Source organism: Bolinopsis microptera, chromosome 2, assembly GCF_026151205.1.
Source record: "Bolinopsis microptera isolate Bmic1 chromosome 2, MBARI_Bmic_1.0, whole genome shotgun sequence".
NCBI lineage: Eukaryota > Metazoa > Ctenophora > Tentaculata > Lobata > Bolinopsidae > Bolinopsis > Bolinopsis microptera.
The window spans coordinates 10,255,242-10,278,662 of NC_087073.1; the positions used below are offsets into that span (position 1 = coordinate 10,255,242).

Here is a 23,421-nt window from a genome sequence, read left to right on the forward strand (position 1 = left end):
ATCAGAGGAAGTCATTTGAGCTGGTTCATTTCATCAAGAGCTTAGTCCTCAATAGTTTAGTCCCAAAATAGTTTATCAAACGGTCTCATGAGGCTGTCCAGTGTCCGTTACTTTTGTCAAAACACGAAGTTTCTCTGACAAGTTCCATCTTTCTGGTTCCTCATTTAGTGAGATTAGTTGACATTATATCAGATGCACGAATACAGAAAACTAATTCGCAGAAGATGTGATCATAAAAACCAGATCCTTATCTAACTAGATGTAATGAAGTTTTCTAACTGGACCGTGCAATACCCACGGAGCGATTAACAGTCTAAATTAACCACAGTAACGCTGCGTGATGCCAGGCAGAGTGTAGTCTTTAGTGAGATGCGTGTAATATAGCTCAGTGAGTCTTTGATTATTATATATTTTGTTGATCATGACCTGCTGTGCTTTCTCTCTCTTCCGGAGTCTTGGTTATAATATTATATGATTTGTGTTGCTGTTACTTCATTCGAGATGGTGTTTTGGAATTCTGCTCTGCTGGCAGTTGTTAAGATAGCTTTTTCTTATTTTCGTGTATTATTTTATCGATATCAGTTATTGCTCTGCCGTTTTCTGACAAAATTGCCGTAAGACCATTTTTAAAATTCTGAATTCTTAAACTCAAACTTCTTTTTTTGGTGACGAAATATTCCTGGAAACGATCAGAAACGATCAGAACCAATCGCTGGCCCCTAGAAACCCTCGTTTAAAATCGCTTAAAATGCAAAAATGTATTATAAAATATAAATGTGTCAAAAGTGCTTGAAAACCTCGGATTTTTGAGTGGTCTTCAAGCACCTTTGTCAGAAAACGGCAGTGCTGCCGTTTGGATTTGTGTTCCATTCTGTATTGAATATCCCAACTTGTAGTAGCTTGAAAATTCGTATTTTTCTTAGAAATAAGGAAATTACAGTATTGTGTCGGATTACTCTCGACCGGACCGCACCGCTAACCTTCACACAGTCATAATACTCTACTAACATTATTATTATCTCACCTCTAAAATCATTTTTTGGAGCACACGTCGCTAGTAAAGTAAGGAATGTAAGTAGCCTGTCTCCAAGAAACCCTCACATTGTCTCCAAGAAAATCGCATGTTGTCTCAAAGAAAATCGCATGTTGTCTCCAAGAAAATCGCATGTTGTCTCCAAGAAAATCGCATGTTGTCTCCACAAGTACGTTGTCCTCAAAAACAACGTACGTTGTCTCCTATGATCCAGGTTGTAACCGGAGCTGTCTTTGTCCTGTGCACCAGCTGGTGCACACGCTCAGTGAGTCACTTGTTACTGGTCAGCAGAGACTGGTTATTGAGAGAGTTGTTAGTAAACTAGTATAGTCATGTGAACTGTACTTATTGTCCTGATATTGAGTGGGTAACGCTGCCCTTCTCAGCCTCTTGTAACCTCACATCAGCCTCTTATAATCTCTGGGTACAAATAAGCCAGAAATGGAGATTGCCTGTTACTGGTAGATTAGCTGTCAACCTCTGACCAACCAACGAAAACGATTTTAACGGTCAACATAAATGGATTGAATTTGCAAATTGATCATGTCGAGACTGGCATCAAGTTTTAATTTTGATTTTATCATCTTGTCAAACTTTAATCTAATAATAATAAGATATTCATATGTAATACGTTTAGTTTGACTGTCAAACGAGTTAACTGTAGCCATGTGCGGCTTCTTCTGTTAATAGATGCGACGTTATTATGTGTTTTTGTACTCTGCTCTAATACACTTTCTAGGGGACACTACACCAGCTTATTATAGTGGATTTTACTTGTGTTTAATCTACAAGTTTTACTCTATTTTATCCGACCTCTAGCTCTGTCTGTTGCTTCGTCGTTTTGGAACTTAGTTTGATTGTCAAATTGAATGAGCCTTTGTTTATGTTACATCATAAATCATTTGTCATACTAATCGCACCGTAGCACGTGTTTGGGGAAGTGTAGAATGTAGCCGCGCGTTCCATTGCACGTGGACGATGTGGTACAATGAGATCTCACTCTCACGATTCGCTGTACGGTCACCGACGTAGACGTTCCAGCACTGTTAGCTTCAAGTCCCTCAATAAGATACCCGGCGATGGAAAACCAGGTATTATAAACTAACAAATCAGGGATTTAGACGTGTCATTAGCGGGTTATTACTTTTGGTTTTGGTTTTAAAGCGGGTCAACGAGATTATATTATAAATGTGTAATTAATAATCCATGGGATTACAAAATTCGTATGTGACGTTCATAAAATTATGTTTATGGGATTTACAATCCACATGGCACATGCAACTGATATTGATATCATGGTAACAATCATAACCATGATATTGATAAATGATATGGTAGTTAGTAGATCTTTATATCCAATACATTCAGCTGATCTGTTAAAAGTAAGCGTAAGATTTAAAACATGTGGTGACGGCACCTCAGGTAAACGAACTGTGCAGTGTGCATCTTTAAACAAATCTAGATTACTGCGATATTGTCTGGGTGTTTGAGTTGTCTTGAGTTCGTTTGTTTGAAATATTTGAAATATTTGTGGTTGGATCTCTTTCCAATCCTCACGGAAAGCATTAGTATTGTAATTTTAGAGTTGTCACCAAGATACCGTGTATTATAGCCCTTCAAGTGTTAGTTAGTTAGTTACACAATACATTACAGCATTAAAACTGACATACAATGACCAAAACATATGGCACCCCACTGTTATACATGTTATAAAATACGCTTTTAAGTAAACTTCCTAGCTCAGTAAGGTCGAACATCAACCCTAACAAACGAGCAGTGTATATTCAGTTAGGAGGGTAAATTAAAAAAATTGTATATATTAATAAATGTGTTATAATAAATTATATATTATAATAAATATATTGTTGGCAAAATGTCAGGTACGTGGTCAATATCAAACTGAAAATCACGAACGGATTAACCAATCACAAAATAACTTGTATATAAAATATATGCACCCTGTGAAATGTATAATTAGATTACCACGGGTTGTGAATGTTAACTGCGGATAACCCAAGACGACATGAAATTTAACACAGTACGAGGCTCGGTTATCTCTCGAACTCGATTTTGATAATTTGAAGTTAAACTTTATCTACTTCAAGTTCCTCTTTATTTTCAATCAGCTCATCCAGACTTCAAATCCAATTTACTCTCGAGTCTGATAAGAAAATGAAGCTAACAGTAATTTTGAGTAGATCATAAATTGGCACTTAGACAGAACCAGACAAAATTAACAAGTCACTGACATGAAGTTTAATTAGCATTAAATTTACCGCAATCAAGAAGATATTGTCCTTTTTAAAATTTGCGTCTCCCTTAATTTTATAGTCAATCGTCCAACAAAATTGGTTACTTTATCATCTCTTATCAAATTAGGGGTCCCCCACTCCAAAGGACCAAAGATTAACATAAATTTATGATAAAATACAACGAGGTATCAAATTCCAAGTCTCCAGAAGGCATGATATAATATTAAGGATTAAGAAACCCTCACTTCTCTGGCTCCTCGTTCTCGATGTTCCATTTCCCATATTTCTGAATATTCATTGTGTTACCTCCTCCGAGAAATTTTGTTTACTTGTTTGTGTTTGATGTGTTGAAAGACTGTTATTCGGCTTGTGAAATGAAATGTATGTTATACGATGGTGTCATTTTGGAGGAATTTTCTGATTATTGGAATTATACAGACCTGTCAGGTAATTTGGGTAGATCATTTACATAATCTAGTAAGAGCGGGTGCTTAAAAACACTATGTACTACTTTAAAATACCTACCAACTTTAAAATTTGGTAACAGGTCATTGGTTCTGGACAAAAGATTAATGCAAATAAAGTTCTGTGAAATTTAAATTCACTCCTCTATTGTATACAGCGCCCCTGTACTATGCACACTTCATATTTCACTACCACCAGTGTACATTGTACCTCATTTGTTTAGTCTTCTTAGTCTTATATAGGATCTAATATGATTCACACTGAGCCGTATGCTGCTTTACATTACATCGCCCCAAATGCGTACGTGATTATGTTTAGCGTCCGGTACTTTGGATTACATCAGTAAATTACAAACAAATAGAACTTGAAGGTTGTTTTCAAACTGCATTGTATCTAGTTTCACAATGATCCTATCTCTTGACTCACCATATTTCTTACTCAATTTAAAAAAAAGTTTTATTTCACATTTCTTTAATCATAAATTGAATAGGAGCGTAGACCACGATTTATTCAACTAAGAATGAACTTTAGGAATATAATGTTCTGTGGTAATTATATAATAAAATATGAGTATTCACATTATGGCAAGTAGTTGATTTTAATGGAACTGAATCAGTTTCCCTAACTCTTGTGTCACAGTAGTTACTATGTCTCATCTTAACACTCTTTGTTTCAGGTATGGAGGGAGGAGAGGCGCCCTCAGTAGCAGATTACTTTGTGGTAGCGGGATTAGACGACTCTGTCACACTTCTTCAGCCCCCCGAATATGTTAGTCCCATTGTTTGAGAGAATATGTCACTCACAAAACTTTTGCCAGATTAGAGAGAAAGCACCGATATTGAAAATGTTGCTGGAATGTATTTTGTATACGCAAATAACCGTAAAAGCTGTCAGATGTCATGATATTTCCCTCTCAAATAACTGTCTGGCTTAAATTAACATTCCATTTTCTCCCCCAGGGTGACATACCACCGATAGTCGATCTAAAAATAGTGCTACCCCTCGAAAATGAGCTGTGTCCTGAAGGGTGGGAATATGTCACACCCTCTCACGCACTTTACCCTGCTAACTTGAACTGGGTCAACCCTGCTCAACTTCCTGTTTATCTGATCTGCAGGAGAGGATATGATCTGAAACCTATATGTGAACTAGAGTGAGTAGAACTTAAAGTTTACATTTTCTTACAATGTTTTCTAATGTATATCGGTGACTTTCCTGCTTTAAAAAAATTAATTCTGTGATAAGTTAGTGGATATTTTATTGGTTAAACATCTGACCCAATTTGTCTCCCAGAGTTCAATTCATCGAGCGGAAAGACAGAGTGAAGCAAGGGTTCGATTATATCAAAACCTCGATAGGCGGAAAACCTGTGTCGCTGAATGGGCACGTGTCACGACCAAACAAACACGTGTACCTGGGGTATACACGAGCCATAACCAACTCCTTCACTGATGGCATTACTGTAATACACCATACCACAAGCAAGAGAGATGACAGTGTAAGTGGTTCACACTTATTTGCGGACAATGTGTGCAGGGGAATACCTCTTACACTTGGTTATATCTCTTACTTCTGGCCTTGAACTAATGATAGGATCTGCAAAGATTCAAGAGAGCATATGTTTACTTTTGCGTTTATGTAACGCGCGGCTACGTTTTCATGATGCAACTTTTGCTCTTTTCGCGCTGTTTTTGACGCGCGTTTCATAGATTGCTGGCGCGCTAGTAAATTTCATGTGTTTTTGTTTACCGACCCAATTGTGTTGAAGATGGGAATTAATGAACTTGCCAACTTGTTTGATGACTTGTGAGGTCATACTTGATGGCTCTTCTGAACAATTAGAAGCTACGATGATCAGATTCTTTAATTGTGTTCGGGTTCCTTGCGTCCGCGAACTGTTGAGTTCAAAGTTGGTAACCATGGAAAATTAACAAATAAACAAACTTTATTTGAACACACGTTCCTTTTTCAGAGACAGGGTTTCAAAAGCATTCGATTACACAAAAGCACGTTTGGTGGGGATACTTTCATCTCCTACAAACTAACGAAATTCTACGCTGTCACGGGAATTTTCAAAGAATCATTATTGGACAGGTAAAATATTTAAATTCTCTGATCACCAAGAAATCATCATACATCTTAAACACATCTTGTACACTTGAAAATAGTTCGGCTCTTGAAATTTTTTTTCACATAAATCAGTCAAGCATAGTACGAGTTTTCATGTATTCTTATCCAGGCATCCGAAAGCTAACAACCCCACATTTCCTCTGGACGAAAAGAACTCGCCAGCTTTTTGTTTACCAATGGGAGTACAAGTGGAGTGGTTTCGCAATAGAGATCAGAAACCAGCACCACAGTACTCCTCATTTGTGTTGACTAATGAGAAGGGGCACAAGGTTCGTCATTATCTTCCTTATTATCCGCGGTCATTTATTTAAAAATCAGACTGGTGCAGGGTCGAAAATACGCTTAGTGATCGATCACATATTATGACCTACCTTACTCGGGAATATTATAGCGGGTTAATTTATGACTGGGAAAATTAATAACCGGGAAAAATATGGCGGACTTTCCCAAAATCCGCCAAATTATCCCGGTCATGTATTTACCGGTGGCCGACCTTTCAAGTTTTTTTTCAGGTCAACAAATTTTCAACCGAAATTTCTGTTTTTGTTACTTGTTAAAGAAGTTATTTCATTTTACAGTTACTGATATTACTCAGAAATAGAAAAAAAGACACGTCTAGTATTTAAAGGAAAATAAATCTATAGCAATAATAAGTCAAATCTTCATTAAAGCGTATTCTCATTCTCATTATCGCTAATGTCCCCTCCATTATCATTATTGATATCCCCCTGCTGCTGACTGTCAAATTCGAAGTTGTATTGTTGTCTTAACAAGACTTTCATTTTGTCCGCTAATGGGGCTACTGCTCTGAAGGTCAGCCGGAGCTTAATTTCCTGCCCACCGCTTGGTATTGGGGAACGTCTTGGCTTTGCATCTTCAACTGCTCCAGTAATCAATCCACCGTGGACCATGAAATAGTGGCACAGTTTACTCACTTCATGGGCAAGAAAAGTGAGAATCACGGTCCACCCTGAAATCTGATTTCTATAACCAAATTGTGATTTGTATAACGAAATTATGGTAGCAACCGCCAATAAAGTTACAGCCCTCCATCCACTGCTTCAAAAGTCTTCTCTAGCACATATGAGACTTCAGGTAAAATATGATGATCACCACCCCCTTGGAACCCCATAATCTGAGTCGGCGGGTTTTTTTATGACTGGTAAAATTTTTGACCGGGAAAATCATGGCGGAATCTTCCAAAACCCACCACTTTATCCCGGTTATAATAATCCCGAGTAAGGTAAACAGGAAACATCTTTGTGGAAATTTTAGACCCCATTTCCTCCGTCAGCTATTTTATTCATATTTAGCAATTCTATAATTATTATCGTAAGCAATTTGATACATCCCATGACAATTTTTACTGACTTTTAACATTTACTTCTTCAGATGTATGGTTCTGCACTCACATTTTACGAACTTTTCATCGGCACTGAAAAGATCCAATCCTTATCAGAAAACTATCCCAAAGACCCTGACCTATTCCCATATGCAACCAAAAGTATTTGCATCCTGTCTCGATGGCCTTCATTTTTTGAAACGTTTCAAAAATGGTTGACAGAGTTATACGAGATTTCAATATCAGGATTAGCGCTGACCATCCCAATTGAGCGGATGATATCTAACATGCTGTTTGATGTACCGTTCCCTACCCTTACCAAACCTACAGTATCCCTCTCTATTGGGGATAAGACTATACCATTCGAACAACCACTCACTACTCAAATACCAACCAGGTATTATTTATTTTCAATTCTAAGACAGTATACTGTTCTAGATTTCCCTCTAATAATTATAACCATTTGTACAGAAATATCATATCTTTTGAAAACTCCAAATGACTTCTGGCTTCCGGCCTTGTCTTTTTCTATTGACTCTTCCAAAAATTACATATCCCCACTATTTAAACCATTAAAAAAATATCTTGTTTCAGCGGTGGCACAGTGAAAACGCTACTAGAATGTCTTGAACCAAATCACCTGTTGCAAGTCTTCTTCCAGCTCCTTCTTGAAGAAAATGTCCTGTTCATTTCATCGTCCTCACTAAATCTGACAGCGACGGCTGAGGCATTTTGTTCACTACTTTACCCCTTCAAGTGGATGTCCCCGTACATTCCTCTTCTTCCCCGGCTTATTGGAGAGAGTTGTTTGCAGACTTTGAGTTGGACTGTCCGGTACCCTTCATCATTGGTAAATGTTATCCCCATGTTGTAGGATTACCTAATTTTCCTGATTTCATACCGTTCTTTCTTCTCTTCTCTGAAATTATGTCTTAATCACAACAATTGGAGTTTGTAGTCTTCATATTGTCACTCCTCAGGAATGAAGCGGGACTTTCTGGATATGTACCACTGTCCGGACCGAGTGACACAGGTGAACCTTGATCACAACACGGTCAGACTGCCCTCACGATACATCAACCCAGCTGATTACCTCCCAAAACACGTGATTAACAACCTGAAGAACAGTCTCACTAGTATCTACAATATGTGTGACACCAATAGCAACGGTGAGTGTTTGGTTGGGGATCTGGTATTCAAAATTGAATTGCATCCAAGTTACACAAAGGTTTTGTCATATAATGTGAGTTACGCCTTTACGAACTAAATCATAATCAAGACTTCCCCTCACTCTTATTATTTCAGTTCGGACGAGAGCAGTCGAGCTGCAAGTTCAAGAGACATTCCTAAAATTCCAAGCAACTCTACTTAAAGGCTACACGGACTTTCTTCTTCCAGTTTTAGAGTCAAAAGACAAAAACTTCTGTAACGCTGAAAATCTATTTGATATCGAAAAGTTTATAGCTTCAAGGGAAGAGATTCAAAGGCCTTTCTATAAGGTATGATTATTTTGTTACTTTGTTTTACTTATTTCTCAGTAGACCGCAAAAGAACTATTTATCAAAATTATTTGAAATAATCTATTACTGTCATTATCCCTTAAATACAATCATTCATTTCAGAAACTGCTGAGTACCCAAATGTTCAATTGCTTTATCATAGCTCGATCATTTATATCCGACTCTGACGAAACGTTGGAGTTCTTTGACGGTTGTATAGAGAGGCTGGAAGATGATGCGCCGCTGCTGCACGAAACAGATTCTAATCGTGGGGTTACTGTGGTGGTTCAAACTGAGAAAATGAGTCAAGGTAACATTTTAAATGGAAATTTGTTTTTATCATGAAGATTAATATCGTGGTATCAGGGCACTCCATTGAACATCATTATCTTAGCCTGGTGTATAAAGCACATCTCCATAATTACATTTGCAATGAATTATGGGAAGGGAAGACTTTAACCAACGACTTGTGCGTCTCAACAGTAAACAGTTAAGCATTGGTTGCGAAACTACGGGAAAATTCTTAGAAACGTAGATGTATTAAGTAGATCATAAGTTGGAAATATTGCAGGTCTGAAGCCGAGCAAGCTGTACAGTTACCCAGTATTCGTGCTGGATCAGGAACTGTTCTACACCAATGTTCCTGAGGAGAGAGGAGGCATGGAGAGATCGGTAATCTCACTGCGGACTAAAGTTGAGAAGCAGAAAATGTTAAAGCGTGCACGTGCAGCGAAGATGCGCTGTAACACTCTCTCGTGGAGCAAGTAAGTCAACTTCTTCTCTTTTTTACTCGTGCGTGGAACATACAAAGCTTACAATAAAATATGTCATGATCGATGTTTAATATTCGCGTATTTCCTATGCCGGCCAACCTATGGGAATCAAAAACTGTCTGTAGTCTTAGGACCCAGGTATTGGGTGATGACTGATAAGAAATCAGTTCACATCTCAATAATTCCACATCGCTAAAATAAACTCGTCCAGGTGTCTGTTGCAGCACGTGTACTGTGTATGGTACCTCTACCTTCCCTCTCTGATAACGATCTTAGAACCAGGAGATGAACAACGAGCTCAACTTAATACTGCCCTTCAGATTATACAGACTCTCAGGACTGACAGAAAAACTAACTTGGAAGAGGTTTATTTCAAATGATTTAATTTTTTATATTTATCTCCTTTCTTTTTTTACTAATAAGTTTACAATCGATGAATCGATGAATTGGATTTAAAAAAAAAAACATAATCTAAATATTTCTCTTTACTTCAGGTGTGTTACAGAATATTGATATCTCTATCCGGGTTCTACGATCACCCTCAAGTTGCCATGGATACCTTCACCCACATGCAGGAGAACAAAATGAACATCAGCGCCGTAACATACGGTCACTACCATCGTGCCGTCCTCTTCAACGAGAACGTTAACGGGGACACAGAGACAAACCCTCTTACTCACTGGCGTATCTTGAGACTTTATATCATGACTTGTGTTGCTTTCAAACGTTTCCGGCGACAAGCCCAAGTCCCCATAGGAAACACAAGTTCACTCGAAAGTATTGAATCGAGCGTTAAGAACAATGATTCTCCCACCGGCACTGGCAGATTCTCATCTAACGGAATGTCAGATTCTGGGATAGAATTAGACCATCCCCTGTCAGCACTTAAAGTTTCGTTTGACAAAAGGACTAGTACCGACACCAGTACAGCCAGTAGTCCCCCTACCACCGCCCAGAAACCCCCCACAGTTCCCATCAAAAAGAATCACCGCGGTCACACTCGCAGTATATCAGACGTTTCCATGTTATCCGTAGGTAACATTCATCAGAGACAGCTGTCAGACGATGCTGGTTATAGAACCCTCTCCAGACTCAAATCACCTCGCTTCAAAAGGAACAGTCTCATGGGTAAAACAGTTCAGGACAAGAGGGGGATATCTCGCAGTAACACAAACAGTTTTAAACGAACTAAAAACACCATGACCCCAAGCAGTTCCACGTATAGTGTCCAGTCTCTGGAGCCGGAGGAGGATCCCGGAGAGTTTTATGTTAGGGAGTTTGAGAACCCTAACCCGATGAAGTTCACTTTAACACCAGAGTGCGGGGAGGATCTTGATCCTGACGCTGAACTCAAGGTTAAGATCTGGAGTTCGTACACGTGCTCTCATTGTCAGAGATGATCTACGATGAGCAGATTTTAGCAGGCTGGGGTCATGAGGAGAGTAACCTGTCCACTACTTGTCCCTACTGTGATATGACTTCTGTCGCCCAACTCTCTATAGAGGTGCAGTGTTATTTTCTCTAGTTTTATTTTTAGCAAAAATGTTCAACCAGTTTTTAGTTAAAATATTTCTCAGTGTTAATATAATTTGTGAATGAGGTCACTCCGATGATCTAATATCTAAACTCAATTATAATCAGGTGACGTATCGGTCTTGTAACAGCGATGCAGAACCACTAACTCCGAAAACAATCCACCGGGAGAGCAGTATCAGCAAGACCCAACCAATCGACACTAACAATATTCAGATATCACTTGAAGGGGAGGACGACGCTATGGACTCTTACGATTCTGGTAAGTTGTGATAAGAATAAGATAAAGCACCAGAAGTACGCTGCTATGTGAAGTCGTATTATCTTTGTAATCGTATCGGAAGCAAATGAATGTATTTTATCCATAAATTTTCAACTGTTATTGATATTGTAACACATACAAATTATCCGTTTTCTAATCATGGACTAGAAAATGAATTCTCAGGGAACATATCTTTTGCAATGCCGGAGCCGATTAGAAGAGAGAGGAAGAACCGGAGTGGATCAGTATTAGCGAGCATGAATCCCAGAACAATGAGCATGAAGAAGAAGGAGGAGGATAATCACGTGGAGAGAATTGAGGTTCCTTATCTCTGTCCTATCGTACTACGAAAAGAGGTGATTTTTAAATCGTGTTGAATTTTTTGCTCAAGCACATGCTGATTTTTTGTTAATTTCAAAAGTCAACGAAGATTACATTTCATAAAATTGTAAACCCATGATGATTGATCTATTGATGATTTTTGTTTGATGCAAGTTATAAGTTATAAGTTTAGGTAATTTTGGATATCACAAAGTTAACGCAAAGATTCAGAAATCAGGAAGATAAATAATTTGAAGATTAGATTATGAAAATGAGTTTTCTAGTTTTGAAGCTTCGTACATCTGCCCCCACCAAATGCCTGGCTGGATACTGTGCTGATATCCCCTAATATTTTACTGTAAAATATATCAGTATTTAACTTACTGATTTACTGGCAGGTTGAGTGCGTTTGTGAGAGTGACGGACCAGGAGAGATGGTTAAAGACGACCTGGCCACCTCACATACCATCCTCTTCTGGAACATGGTGTGGTGGTTCTGCAGGGAGAACCTCTCCAGCAGTCTCCCTCTCTACATTCCTCAGGCTTTTAGGCATCTCCACCCTAAAGGATATGTACGTGGACAATAAGAGTGTATTGAAATAGATAATAATAATAATAATAAGAGTATTAAGGGAGAATATAAACAGATTATTAACACACTGGAGAGTATTCTCATGTTTAGTGTTCTATCTTGTTGGCTGGCCGTAGTTCATCTATTTAACTGGTTATTTCCCCTTCCTATGTAAGCTAATATCCTCATCACTTCAGCTGTGTCAGAGTGTGGAACTAAGTACTCAATGGTGCAAGACCGCGCACTCGCTCTACAATAACTTTGCGGAGTTATCACACAATAAGGATCTGCCTCAGTGCACGCAACTGTGGCGTGTAGTTGAGAACTTTATGCAGGATGATGTGAGTTGGGAAACTGAGAGAGGATATTCGTCATTTTGTGTGCAATAGGAGCACCAGTTGTAAAACTTAAGTTAACTTTTTATCAAATTCATCGTTGATAACTGATATCATTAACAACTTCATTCGCTCTGACAATGAATATCTTAATGACATTTCTACTTGTAACAACACGATAACCCCAGCTGCAAAGTGCGGTGAACCTACTCGTAGTCCACCGAACAGAAGCCCACATTAATTTGTACCGTGAGTTGCTCTACCTGGGATGCAGATATAAAAACAGTTTCTCTAATCTCCAGTTTGACGAGGATTACACTTCGTGTCTCGCTCGAATTCCTCAGGTATGATTAAAATGTGAAATATTCAGCTCGCTTCCTTTGTAACGTGACTTTTTTTCGCTAATTTTTCGCTAATTTTGATTATATTTTTGTAATGTAACCGGCGCCGCAACCTCTGATAAAAGTTTTTCTCTTTGAAAAGGTTCGACTACAACTGCCTTTCGAGTTGGAATTGTCGGATAGACTACATTCGAATTATAGTCCCACGGACGAGGATAAAATCAAACGATTGGTAGTGTGACCTTTACATTAATGTCAGCTGCGTACAATTAACTTTCCCCCTTTTTTGGTGGAAAGTTTTTAGTACATTTTTGGTCTTGTTGTGATCTTCATCAAATTTTATACTCTTGAATGTGTATGTGTCAATAACTTATCAATCTTTTTGCTGTACACTCTCAGGTTTAAGCTTTCACTTAGTAGTCAGTATTGTAGCCACTTATAAAAGTTAGTGAAACTAAGCATCATAAATTTGTAGCCACGTGAAACATTTCAACTTTATAGTATACTAATATTCTCCCCAATTCTACATAGAATGCCTGTAGCTTTCTGATTTCCATTGACCGTTACACTCTGCTAACAACGGATGACGGATTGCATGTTTACTAAATCATAGAACTCGATAACTCTATATTATAGATTCTATGATGATGGTAGACTATTATTGGTAACTACTATTAATAAAACATTAACTTAAAACCAGTAGCGGGTTTGACAGTTAGCGCAACAGCATGGGTGATATTATGTATTGTCAGTCATCCAGAACGGATACGCTAACCCGCTCATCATTTCAGATATCCTCCAATCGACTTCATCCAGACGATGTCCCGATGAAGCAAGCAGATATTCACTGTCGTCAAATGTTCTCCTGGTTGGGTTTATCTATCTGAGCAACACTTCCCACGCCTCAAACTCTCACGCGTTACACTTAACGCGTGAGGTGATGCGTTATAAAATATAAACATTTTGACGTTGAGGGAAAATGTGACGTCTCGGTAAAGGGTCCTGGTTTTCTTGTTTATTGTTTTTACACATTTTTAATTTTGGACACGGGACGAAGCTGTAAATGTATCAATATATTATCAGATCAAAGTTAAAGTACCCAAATTTACATGGACAATTTTAACTGTATAATAATTTTTATCATCGAACATGTTAATTTAATGTACAGTACGGTTCAATCTCAATAAGTTTCTTAGTAACAAAAGCACTGTAATCAATTTAAAGTATTACATACCATACTATCTAGGATCTTAGACTATTCTCGAAACTTGTTGTCAGATGAAAAATGGCGCCTAAATTTAACTCATCTGATATTATGAACTCAATAATAAAGCTAATGCCATGGTTGAAACCTTTCTTTTCTTACGAGATTGAACCCAAACAAAATCTATGTCTTGTCAGCGCAACTGTTTGTCAATTAACTTATAGACGTGTAATGTTTTCAAATGATGTTTTAAAACTCTTTATCTTATCGCAGACTCGATAAGTTTTCATTATAATTCTGGTTCTAAACTTTAACGACCAATGTTTTGGTAATTGTGTCTAGCTGCTAATCTTGATGAAAGTTCAACGTAAAACGATTAAAAAAGTAATTTCATCTTCAGAACTAGGCACAGTTAACATATAAATATTCGATTGGAATGAGGGGGCAGTTATAAGTTGGGAAACAGAGTTTATTAAAGAGTGTGTCCTGTCAAGCTGTTTGATTAATTTATTTGTTTTTATCTTTGTAAATAGAGTCTAATTATTAAATTGATTTTAAAATTCCTTGTTTTCGTTCTCCAAAACCAACTTATATACTGGGGACTTCAGGCTTTTCTGTTCATAAATATACGGCGGAATGACAGACTGATCCCAGCCCAGTAAGGTCACGACGTGATACAAGTACATATAATACTACTATACCGTGGCCAAACCTAATCTCCCAATTTCCCGATTACCGATTCGAAATAGTTTATTTTTTCCCGATCCATGACTCAAGTGCCGAAGGCACAAAAGAGTCAAGGACAAGGGTTAGCGATCGAGTTTTTTTTTGGGATATGGTAGCTTTGCGACCGTACCTGCGTGCGAGCGTGCGTGTCTGCGTACGTTTCGCCCACGTGTCTGCCTGCGCAAAGTTATTTTGCGCGAAAATCTGAATTAAACAATTGTTGGCGCGCGGTGCTGAAATGTTCAAGTACATTGTTAATTTCATCATGTACGCATCCCGCTAGGGACTAATTGATAGCATATTATTATTATTTTGAGTTAGTATTACAATTTTGCACAGATCCGTGTCAGGTTGCATAAACAATAAACATATGGTTACATAGAAATATACACGATTTTCAAATTAAATATGGAATTATATCAACTGGGCGGCGCTCGGCCTGTCACTCCGCCATATCTGCATGCTTATAAACAGTAAAGACTGGGGTCCACAGGTGGTATGGAATATGATCAAATACTCCATCACGGATCGGGAAATTGAGCGGCCATCCACAAAAGAAAAGCGGCCGCATTTCTTGTTAAAAATAGACCTGATCATTAGAATGAATCCCAAAATCTAAGTAAGCTAAGATGTAAAACATCCAACCTCTTTTTAGTTTGTAACATTAAAACAATATATACTTAGATTTTGAGCACATTTTTGAATAGATCTGAGCAATTATAAAATGAATTCAAACATTTTACTAATACCAAACCTCCACTTCATATTAAACAAAAATAAGAAACAATTGAAATTTATGCTTGAGTATTCATGAGTTTGGGTTTTATGTGTTTTTGCACATACAATAACAATTATGCTGTGCTTGGCATCGTGCAATATGTACAAAGTCCTTTGCTTGTAGTTGTGTATCTGTACTTTACCTGGCACCCCAGTCCCTGTGCGCGGCGCTCTTTTCAAGCTTCCTGAGCAAGCTCCTGAACGATACGTTAGAGAAGCGAACAATAAACTAGCACGCTAGGTAAATCTGTACTGTGTTTTGATCTGAGATCTAAATGTGATTTCAAGTGTGACCCCCATTTTCCTGAAAAATTACACTTTGGACACTGGAAAGGGCGCTCTCCCGTGTGTTTCCTCATGTGAACTTTTAAATACTTACTACATCTCGCTGAGTAATTGCATTTGTCACATGTTTGTAAGGTTGTTCTGCGGAGTGGGTTCTGAGGTGACACTTCAAGTTTCCCGACCAATTTGCTGAATAGTCGCACTTATCGCATTTATATGGACGTTCTCCGGTATGCTTCCTCATGTGGATGGTCAAGATATTTCTTCCTATTGGCATTGCCGCATAATCGCACTCTGTGCAGCGGTAAGGACATAATCTGTAATCCTTTATTGTGGGTAGTTAACTTTAATGCATGAGTAAGGTATATTTCCAATTCCTAATTGCGGCTGCGAAATCGCATTGGTCGCATTTGTAGGAACGTTCTCCGGTGTGGATTTTTACGTGTTTCGCCACATTGTGTTTTGAATTTGACACCGAAGAATAATCACAATAATCGCATTTATAAACTGGTTTACCATCGTGACAAGGCTTGGCGTATGTGTGAGTTAACTCGTGTTTAGTTAAGTTGTTGTTGAATTTTGTAGCGATAAGAGATGAGATAAGAGAGGTCAATAATCAATGCGTAATAAAACTACACACATCTTACAATGACATTAATATTGTTGTAACTTTTGTCTTCATTTTCATTGTCCTGCATTTATTTTAGAGTGGGGTTACAATTAAAACGAATAAATTTGAAATCTCTAAAACCATATCTAATCATGCTAAATGATAATTTACCCAAATTAAAATCCATTGAAATATAATGTGTTACATACTGTATTATATCTTTTAATATTAATTATCGGATATAATAGATATAAATTCTTTAAAAAAGTTGTCTATGAAACGTCCACCCCGACAAGTTCTCCGAAATTATTTAACCAGGTTACAAAGAAATAGTCCCAACGGTAAAAACACACCAAGTCCTGAAATCGCAGCCATAGTTGGGATTTCACTTCCTTCCTTCAACACCAATGCTGATACGACAGTCCCCAAAGCAGCAGCAAGGCTTAAAACGATGTTGAACATCTTGGCAGACTGTTCTCCCAGGCTTCTGTTATCCAAACTCCACTTTTCGTAAAGAGAAAACTTGCTGGGGGTGTAAAGGGTAATATGAAACGTCTCGCCTATACCCATAAAAACGATTCCTATCACCAATTGGTAGGTGAAGTCAAAGAATTTGAAATCAGATGTTGTGGCTCCGAATGCCACTACTGTACCAATGTAATAGCACAAGTTTCCAACTGCCAGTGCGGGGATGACATAAAACTTCTTGATTCTACCTACTATGAAGCTCAATGTTAAAGCTGAAATGAATGCGACAATGCTGAAGATGCGCAGAAGTTTTACTGCTGAATTAAGGGAAAATGAGGAGGAATACAAGATCCTTACAGGTAGCACATACATCATGAGATCACATACTGTATGGTTCAAGAACAGGGCTACATCAGGAAAATAGAATGCAATTTTTCGTGACCATAGATTGAGGGCCGGGCCGACTCTGTGGGACTCCTTATTTTTGGAATCAACTTTTTGTCTGCAACTTTCTGTCATCTCTATGATTTTTAGGAATGGCAGCAATAAAAGAGGGAGGATGTTGAAGGAAGCCATGCCAAAACCAACTAATACCCACCCACCAGCTACAAATAGCTCAGTGCACAATACTGCTGATAGAAATCCCCCAAATGACATGAAGCTACCTATCAAGATCATCATCTTCTTATCTTCCTTAAGATATAAATCTATAACCTCTCCCTGAAATGTAATATTTATTACTGCTTAACTGCAATATAAAAATAAACAAATTTAAATTTGTAATTTTTGGAAGCTTTGAACCATATGCTATGCATTTGGCACAGTTAAGGATAAAAGGTAAAAAGACAAATGACCGCAGATACATAGTAGAATAGTTCCTCACCTGAACGAACACATGCATTATGCCCATTGCACACCCCTGAATACCCCTCAGTAATGCTATTGTTACGAAAATAACAGGGGCACCAGAGTTAATATCAATGAATACTCGGATCAAAGCCATCATAGAGGTGGAGATCAGGTTCAAAAGGTTCACACACAAATATCTTTTGGAAAGGGACGCGTTTCTGATGGATTTTGGTAGAAAGTTGTAGATGTATGGGCCAGCAGGACAAGTTATTAGAGCAGTAGAAATGGAAACAGTGCCTGAAAATACAGTGATTTTTGGGAGTGGTTGTCTCTCGGGTTCAACGAGCGTGCTAAATCACTCTACAGTCGATCTTCGAAATTTTTCTAAAAGGCCCCCCCGACAGTTGAGACCAACATCATTCGATGTATTTTCGGACGCTGATTCCGAATCACCCCCCATGATTGTAGCGCGATGCACTACTGGGTCGCGCCGCGCATCAAATAATTCGTCTATGCAGATCGGCGAGATGCGAAGGATTGACATCGTGAATCAACCCCCATGACATAGGGTTAAAATGCTCCCCTAGCGAGATATTGGCGAAAAACTGTTTTGATCACGTGATATGACCATATACGGAAGTTAGTCTAATTTCTCGTTAGGGTTAGGGTTTCAGCATATGCTTTTGTTAAAGATTGGGTTAGGGTTAGGGTTGGGATCAGATTAGAGGGCTATGATTTCGAATAGTCATTCAGGGCCACCAAGAGAACGTGTTTAAAAAGTCACGTGACAGTCGAGTGTAGAGTGATTAATCATCATCCCGGGTTCAACAAATTGCTCTACTAAACAAATAGGTGATTTTTATTTTTATTGATTGTTGGATAGGATGGCAGGAATACCAGATGCCAAAGACCCAGTGTACCCCTTTGTGTGCACAGTACCTACTTACGAAGAGTTTGAAAAGAAGATCAAAACACGACGCAATGGATCTTCACCAGGGCCCAACGGAGTGCCATACATAGTTTACAAAAGGTGTGCCAGGCTGAGAGAACTATTGTATGCGTGTATTAGTAAACTCTGGTTATCAAACAGTGTCCCCTTGCAGTGGAGAATTGGAGAAAGCATCCTACTTCCCAAGACCACGGACCTTAGTGACCCTGGCAAGTTTAGGAACATCACTATGACTAACACCAGTGGGAAAGTGGCAATGGGTATGCTAGCTGATAAAATGCTCGACTACATGACCACCAATAAGTACATCGATACCTCTGTGCAAAAAGGCTTCCTGCGCAAGATGCCAGGATGCATAGAACACACACAAGCGCTCATGGAGGAACTGCGGGATGCAAAGAGTAAGAGAAGACAGGTGTATGCAGTATGGGTGGATCTTATGAATGCTTATGGGAGAGTACCCCATGAGCTGATAGTGTTTGCGCTTCGGCACTACAAGTTCCCGGAAGAAGTGGTCCAATATATTGTCAAGTACTACGACGAACTGGTAGTACGGGTGAAGACGAAGAAGTGGAAGAGTGAGTGGTTCTACTACCTAATCGGGTTGTTTCAAGGGGACCCGCTTTCTGTCGTGCTATTCTTAATAGCATTCAACCTACTCTTGGATTTACTTCAGGTCGACAGAACAATGGGATACAAGCCGTCGTTCAGCTCTGAGCCAACTACAAACAGAGCTTTTGCAGATGATCTCACCCTGCTGTCTGACAGACTCGACAAAATGAAGAGGCTGGTCGGGCAAATGGAGGAATTCTTAGCATGGACAAGGACGATGAGAGCTAAACCCAGCAAGTGTATTGCTCTCGGAATGAAGGTAGTGGACAATACCTACAGATCGTTTGACCCTGAGATCATCATTGCAAACGAGAAAGTAGCGTACCTTGGTGACACACCGATAAAGTTCCTTGGTCACTGGATTTACGTCAACCTGGGCCAAGATGAGACGAGAGAGCTAATCACCACTCAACTTTCAGGCCAGCTGGAAAAAGTAGACATGGCGGAGCTCTCTGGACCAAGCAAGTGCTGGATCTACAACCACATGCTAACTAGCAAAGTACAGTGGAATATTGGGGGGGGGGGGGGGGGGGGGGGGGGGCCAATGGCATAAATGGAGAAAATGGAGAATTACTCATGGGTTTTTCCATTTTCTCCATAGAAATAGTCTCCATTTTATGCCATTTTATGCCATTTTATGCCATTTTATGCCATTTTATGCCATGGAAAACCTGAAAAATTTAGAATTTCGAGAAAAATTATTAAAAAAAAAGATATTTTCGGCCAATAATGAACAGAGTATCATGAAACATGGAGAAAAGTGGTTTTCAGAAAAACTTTGAAAGATGTTGACTTAAAAAATGTTCGGTCCGAGTCATTTACGAAACGTACCTCCCGTATCGAGAGCTCCCGATTCCGAGCTCGTGTTGCAAAGGGGAGGCCTATCTTCCGAGATCGCATTTCCTCGAGTCCAAAATTGTGTATCGAGGGGAAGGTGTGGACTTCGAAAAACCGAAAAAATATTTTCGGCAAATAATGAACAGAGTAGCATGAAACGTGGAGAAAAGTGGTTTTCAGAAAAACTTTGAAAAATTTTGACCGAAAAAATATTTTCGGCTTATAATGAACAAGGTAGCATGAAACGTGGAGAAAAGTGTTTTTCAGAAAAACTTTGAAAAATGTTGACTTAAAAAATTACCCCTCGCTCGGTACACAATTTTGGACTCGAGGCTTCCCCCTGGTAATGCGATCTCGGAAGGCAGGCCTCCCCTTTGCAACACGAGCTCGGAATCAGGAGCTCTCGATACGAGAGGTACGTATCGAGAATGACTCGGGCCGAAAATTTTCCAAGTCAAAATTTTTCAAAGTTTTTCTAAAAACCACTTTTCTCCACGTTTCATGCTACCCTCTTCATTATGAGCCGAAAATATTTTTTGGTTTTTCGGTTTATCGAAGTCTGCACCTACCCCTCGATACACAAATTTGGACTCGAGGCTTCCCCCTGGTAATGCGATCTCGGAAGGCAGGGCTCCCCTTTGCAGTGCGAGCTTGTTTCGACTGTCGAGGATGTAGGTCTCACTTCTCAGTGCCTATTACTCTCCCCTATTACTCACTCCTGCTGTAGCCTGTAGAAATAACTTTACACTAGGCTTGAGTGATTATGAGTTTGCCTGAAGTGTGCCTCTACTAACCTAGTATAAGCATCTAGTAGCCTACTATGAGCTTTCATAAGCTTGTTACGCCCCTAGTAAGCGTAAATAAACATGTTAGGATGTCCAATTTAGGTGTTAAATGGTATTAAAGATGAAATTTCGAAGACAAAATTCATGGCATAAAATGGAGAAAATGGAGAATTACTCATGGGTTTTTCCATTTTCTCAATAGAAAAAGTCTCCATTTTATGCCATTTTATGCCATTTTATGCCATTGGCCCCCCCCCCGGAATATTATGATATACAACCTCCCAGTATCATTCATCCAGACACTAGAGGCTCTTTGTACCAGATACTTGAAGAAATGGCTTGGAGTTACTACTTCCATATCGAATAGTGTGCTGTACAGATCAAAAGACCACTTTGGACTATCGTTAAAGCAGATCTCCAACCTGTACAAATGTCTACAGGTGTCCAAGGCCTATATGCTGAAGACATCGGTTGACCCCAAAGTGAGGGAGGTTTTCGAGTACAGAGAAAACACCAACAGAGACAAGAAGAGATGGGACTACACCAAGGAGCTGACTAATAGGGAGAGAGACCTCTACTTCAAAGAACTGATTGGCTACGTGCAGACCAGGGAAGGAGCCGGTATTGGATTCGGTGATCAGAGGAGGAAGAAGAACAAAAAGGAGCAACTGGTGGAGATAATTAAGTCTCTGAAAGAAGAGGAGCTCCTTCAAACTCTCTACGATAAGAGAGTCCAAGGAAAGTTTCTAACCTGGGAGAACACCATGCAGCTAGACACTGGCTGGCAAAGCCTGCTGTATACCTTGAGCCCTGAGCTGACAAAGTTCCACCTAAATGCCATCCACGACGTTGCAAGTACACCTAGCAACCTCCAGCTTTGGAACTACAGCTCCACGAACAACTGTCCCCTCTGTGGGCGTCAGCAGTGCAACCTAAAGCACATTCTAACGTGTTGCCCAGTGTCGCTTAAACAAGGAAGATATAATTGGAGACATGATCAGGTGCTCAGGGTTATCGTGCAACCAATTGCAGAGAAGCTGAGGGAGACAAACAGTGCTACCCCAAAGACAGAAGTGAAGAGAGAGTGGAGGAAGTTCGTATCCGGAAAAGGAACCTACAGGAAACCCGAAGTACGGCTTACAGAAGAACCTCATCTTCTAGAGGAAGGTAACGACTGGAAACTAGTGTTTGATGAGGACGAAAGGACAAGACAATTCCCCCAACATATTGTCAACACAGCTCTCAGACCTGATGTGGTAATATACTCTAACACACTCAGGAAAGTCATCCTGATAGAGCTGACCTGTGGAAACGAGGAGAACTTTGAGGACCAGAGATCCCGGAAAGAGAAGAGATACGAAGAGCTAATGGTGGAGATCGAGACCGCAGGCTGGGAAGGATATCTCTTTACAGTAGAAGTTGGATGTCGTGGATTCTACCACCACACATTACCCCGAATTTTCAACTTCCTTAACATCACCCGGGCAAAGAAGAAGAGGGCACTTAACACAACAGCGGTGGTGTCCCTGAAAGGTTCCTACACTATCTGGCTTAGTCGCTACAACAAGACCTGGAGTGACAACTGGCAGCTGGCCGAAAGACCCTGCCCAGTTTAATCCTGATGAACAGCTGAACGTTGGGCCCTTAAAACGTCGTTGAAAGCTACATCTGGGGTCGTAAGTCCCAGACATCAGAAGAAGTCAGAGAGTGTAGAAGATTCTGCGTCTGAAAAGACTAGAGAATTGAGGTAAATATAGTTGGTTTGGTCCCATAACTTTTATATAAGAGGGTCATTTCGGACTCGATGCAAACTCTCGATGAATCTTCTGGAACTACAGTTATACGTAATTCGAAAATTTTATGTCCGAGGAAGCTTGAAAGCTTGGAAAATTGTAATTGAATTTGAATACGGACTATGTTGTAGGTTTATAACCTACCAGGACGCGCGCCGAGTATGGAACAAATATTTTACGAGTATCACACGTTAAGGTCTATGTAATCCAACTCACCTATTATGGTACTGATACCAGCTTTTTCAAGGAAGTCTAAATAAAATCCGGAGGGATACACTCGGGTCATATATACGACGCACTGTCCAAGGCAAGCAAAGATCACTATTGTCATCATATGAAATGTTGTCATTTCTGCAAATTTTATGGTTAATAAATAATAACATAATCTCAAACTTTTATCATTTTGAATTTTAAGTCACCGTACTAATGAAGTCACCGGAATAACGAGGATTTATACTTTCGTGAGCGGTAAAAAAACAAAAAATAAACATTTACCCTCCAAACGTTCCTCGTCATCTGATGTCACCGGTTTGTCGTCATCGTTCCCTTCTGAAGTATCACCAAAAGCAATAATTTCCAACGTCTGGCTAGGGTCTGAAACTATGATTTATCGTCAGCTTATCGTTAAATTTCTTCGAATTGCAAATGGAAGCACCATTTGCTATTATA

At 39.3% G+C, this 23,421-nt stretch overlaps 2 protein-coding genes across 2 annotated transcripts; both read left to right on the plus strand.

Annotated features, from left to right (window-relative positions):
* Positions 1–1,962: 1,962 nt before the first annotated feature.
* Positions 1,963–14,617, plus strand: LOC134826770 (DENN domain-containing protein 4C-like). The gene is given in 22 exon segments (XM_063839268.1): positions 1,963–2,124; positions 4,427–4,518; positions 4,710–4,903; positions 5,044–5,248; positions 5,723–5,844; positions 5,990–6,149; positions 7,273–7,619; positions 7,817–8,072; positions 8,181–8,391; positions 8,528–8,721; positions 8,845–9,031; positions 9,293–9,485; positions 9,706–9,859; positions 9,989–10,890; positions 10,893–10,998; positions 11,136–11,289; positions 11,473–11,645; positions 12,009–12,182; positions 12,379–12,522; positions 12,705–12,860; positions 13,000–13,089; positions 13,649–14,617. Coding segments are annotated over 22 exon segments (4,413 nt in total). The 5' UTR covers positions 1,963–2,021; the 3' UTR covers positions 13,745–14,617.
* Positions 14,618–18,660: 4,043 nt separating this feature from the next.
* On the plus strand, positions 18,661–22,575 carry LOC134826771 (uncharacterized). The gene is made up of 3 exons (XM_063839269.1): positions 18,661–18,711; positions 18,880–19,836; positions 21,400–22,575. Exons 1-3 carry the CDS (start codon positions 18,661–18,663, stop codon positions 22,573–22,575), a joined length of 2,184 nt encoding a protein of 727 aa, XP_063695339.1.
* Positions 22,576–23,421: the final 846 nt, after the last annotated feature.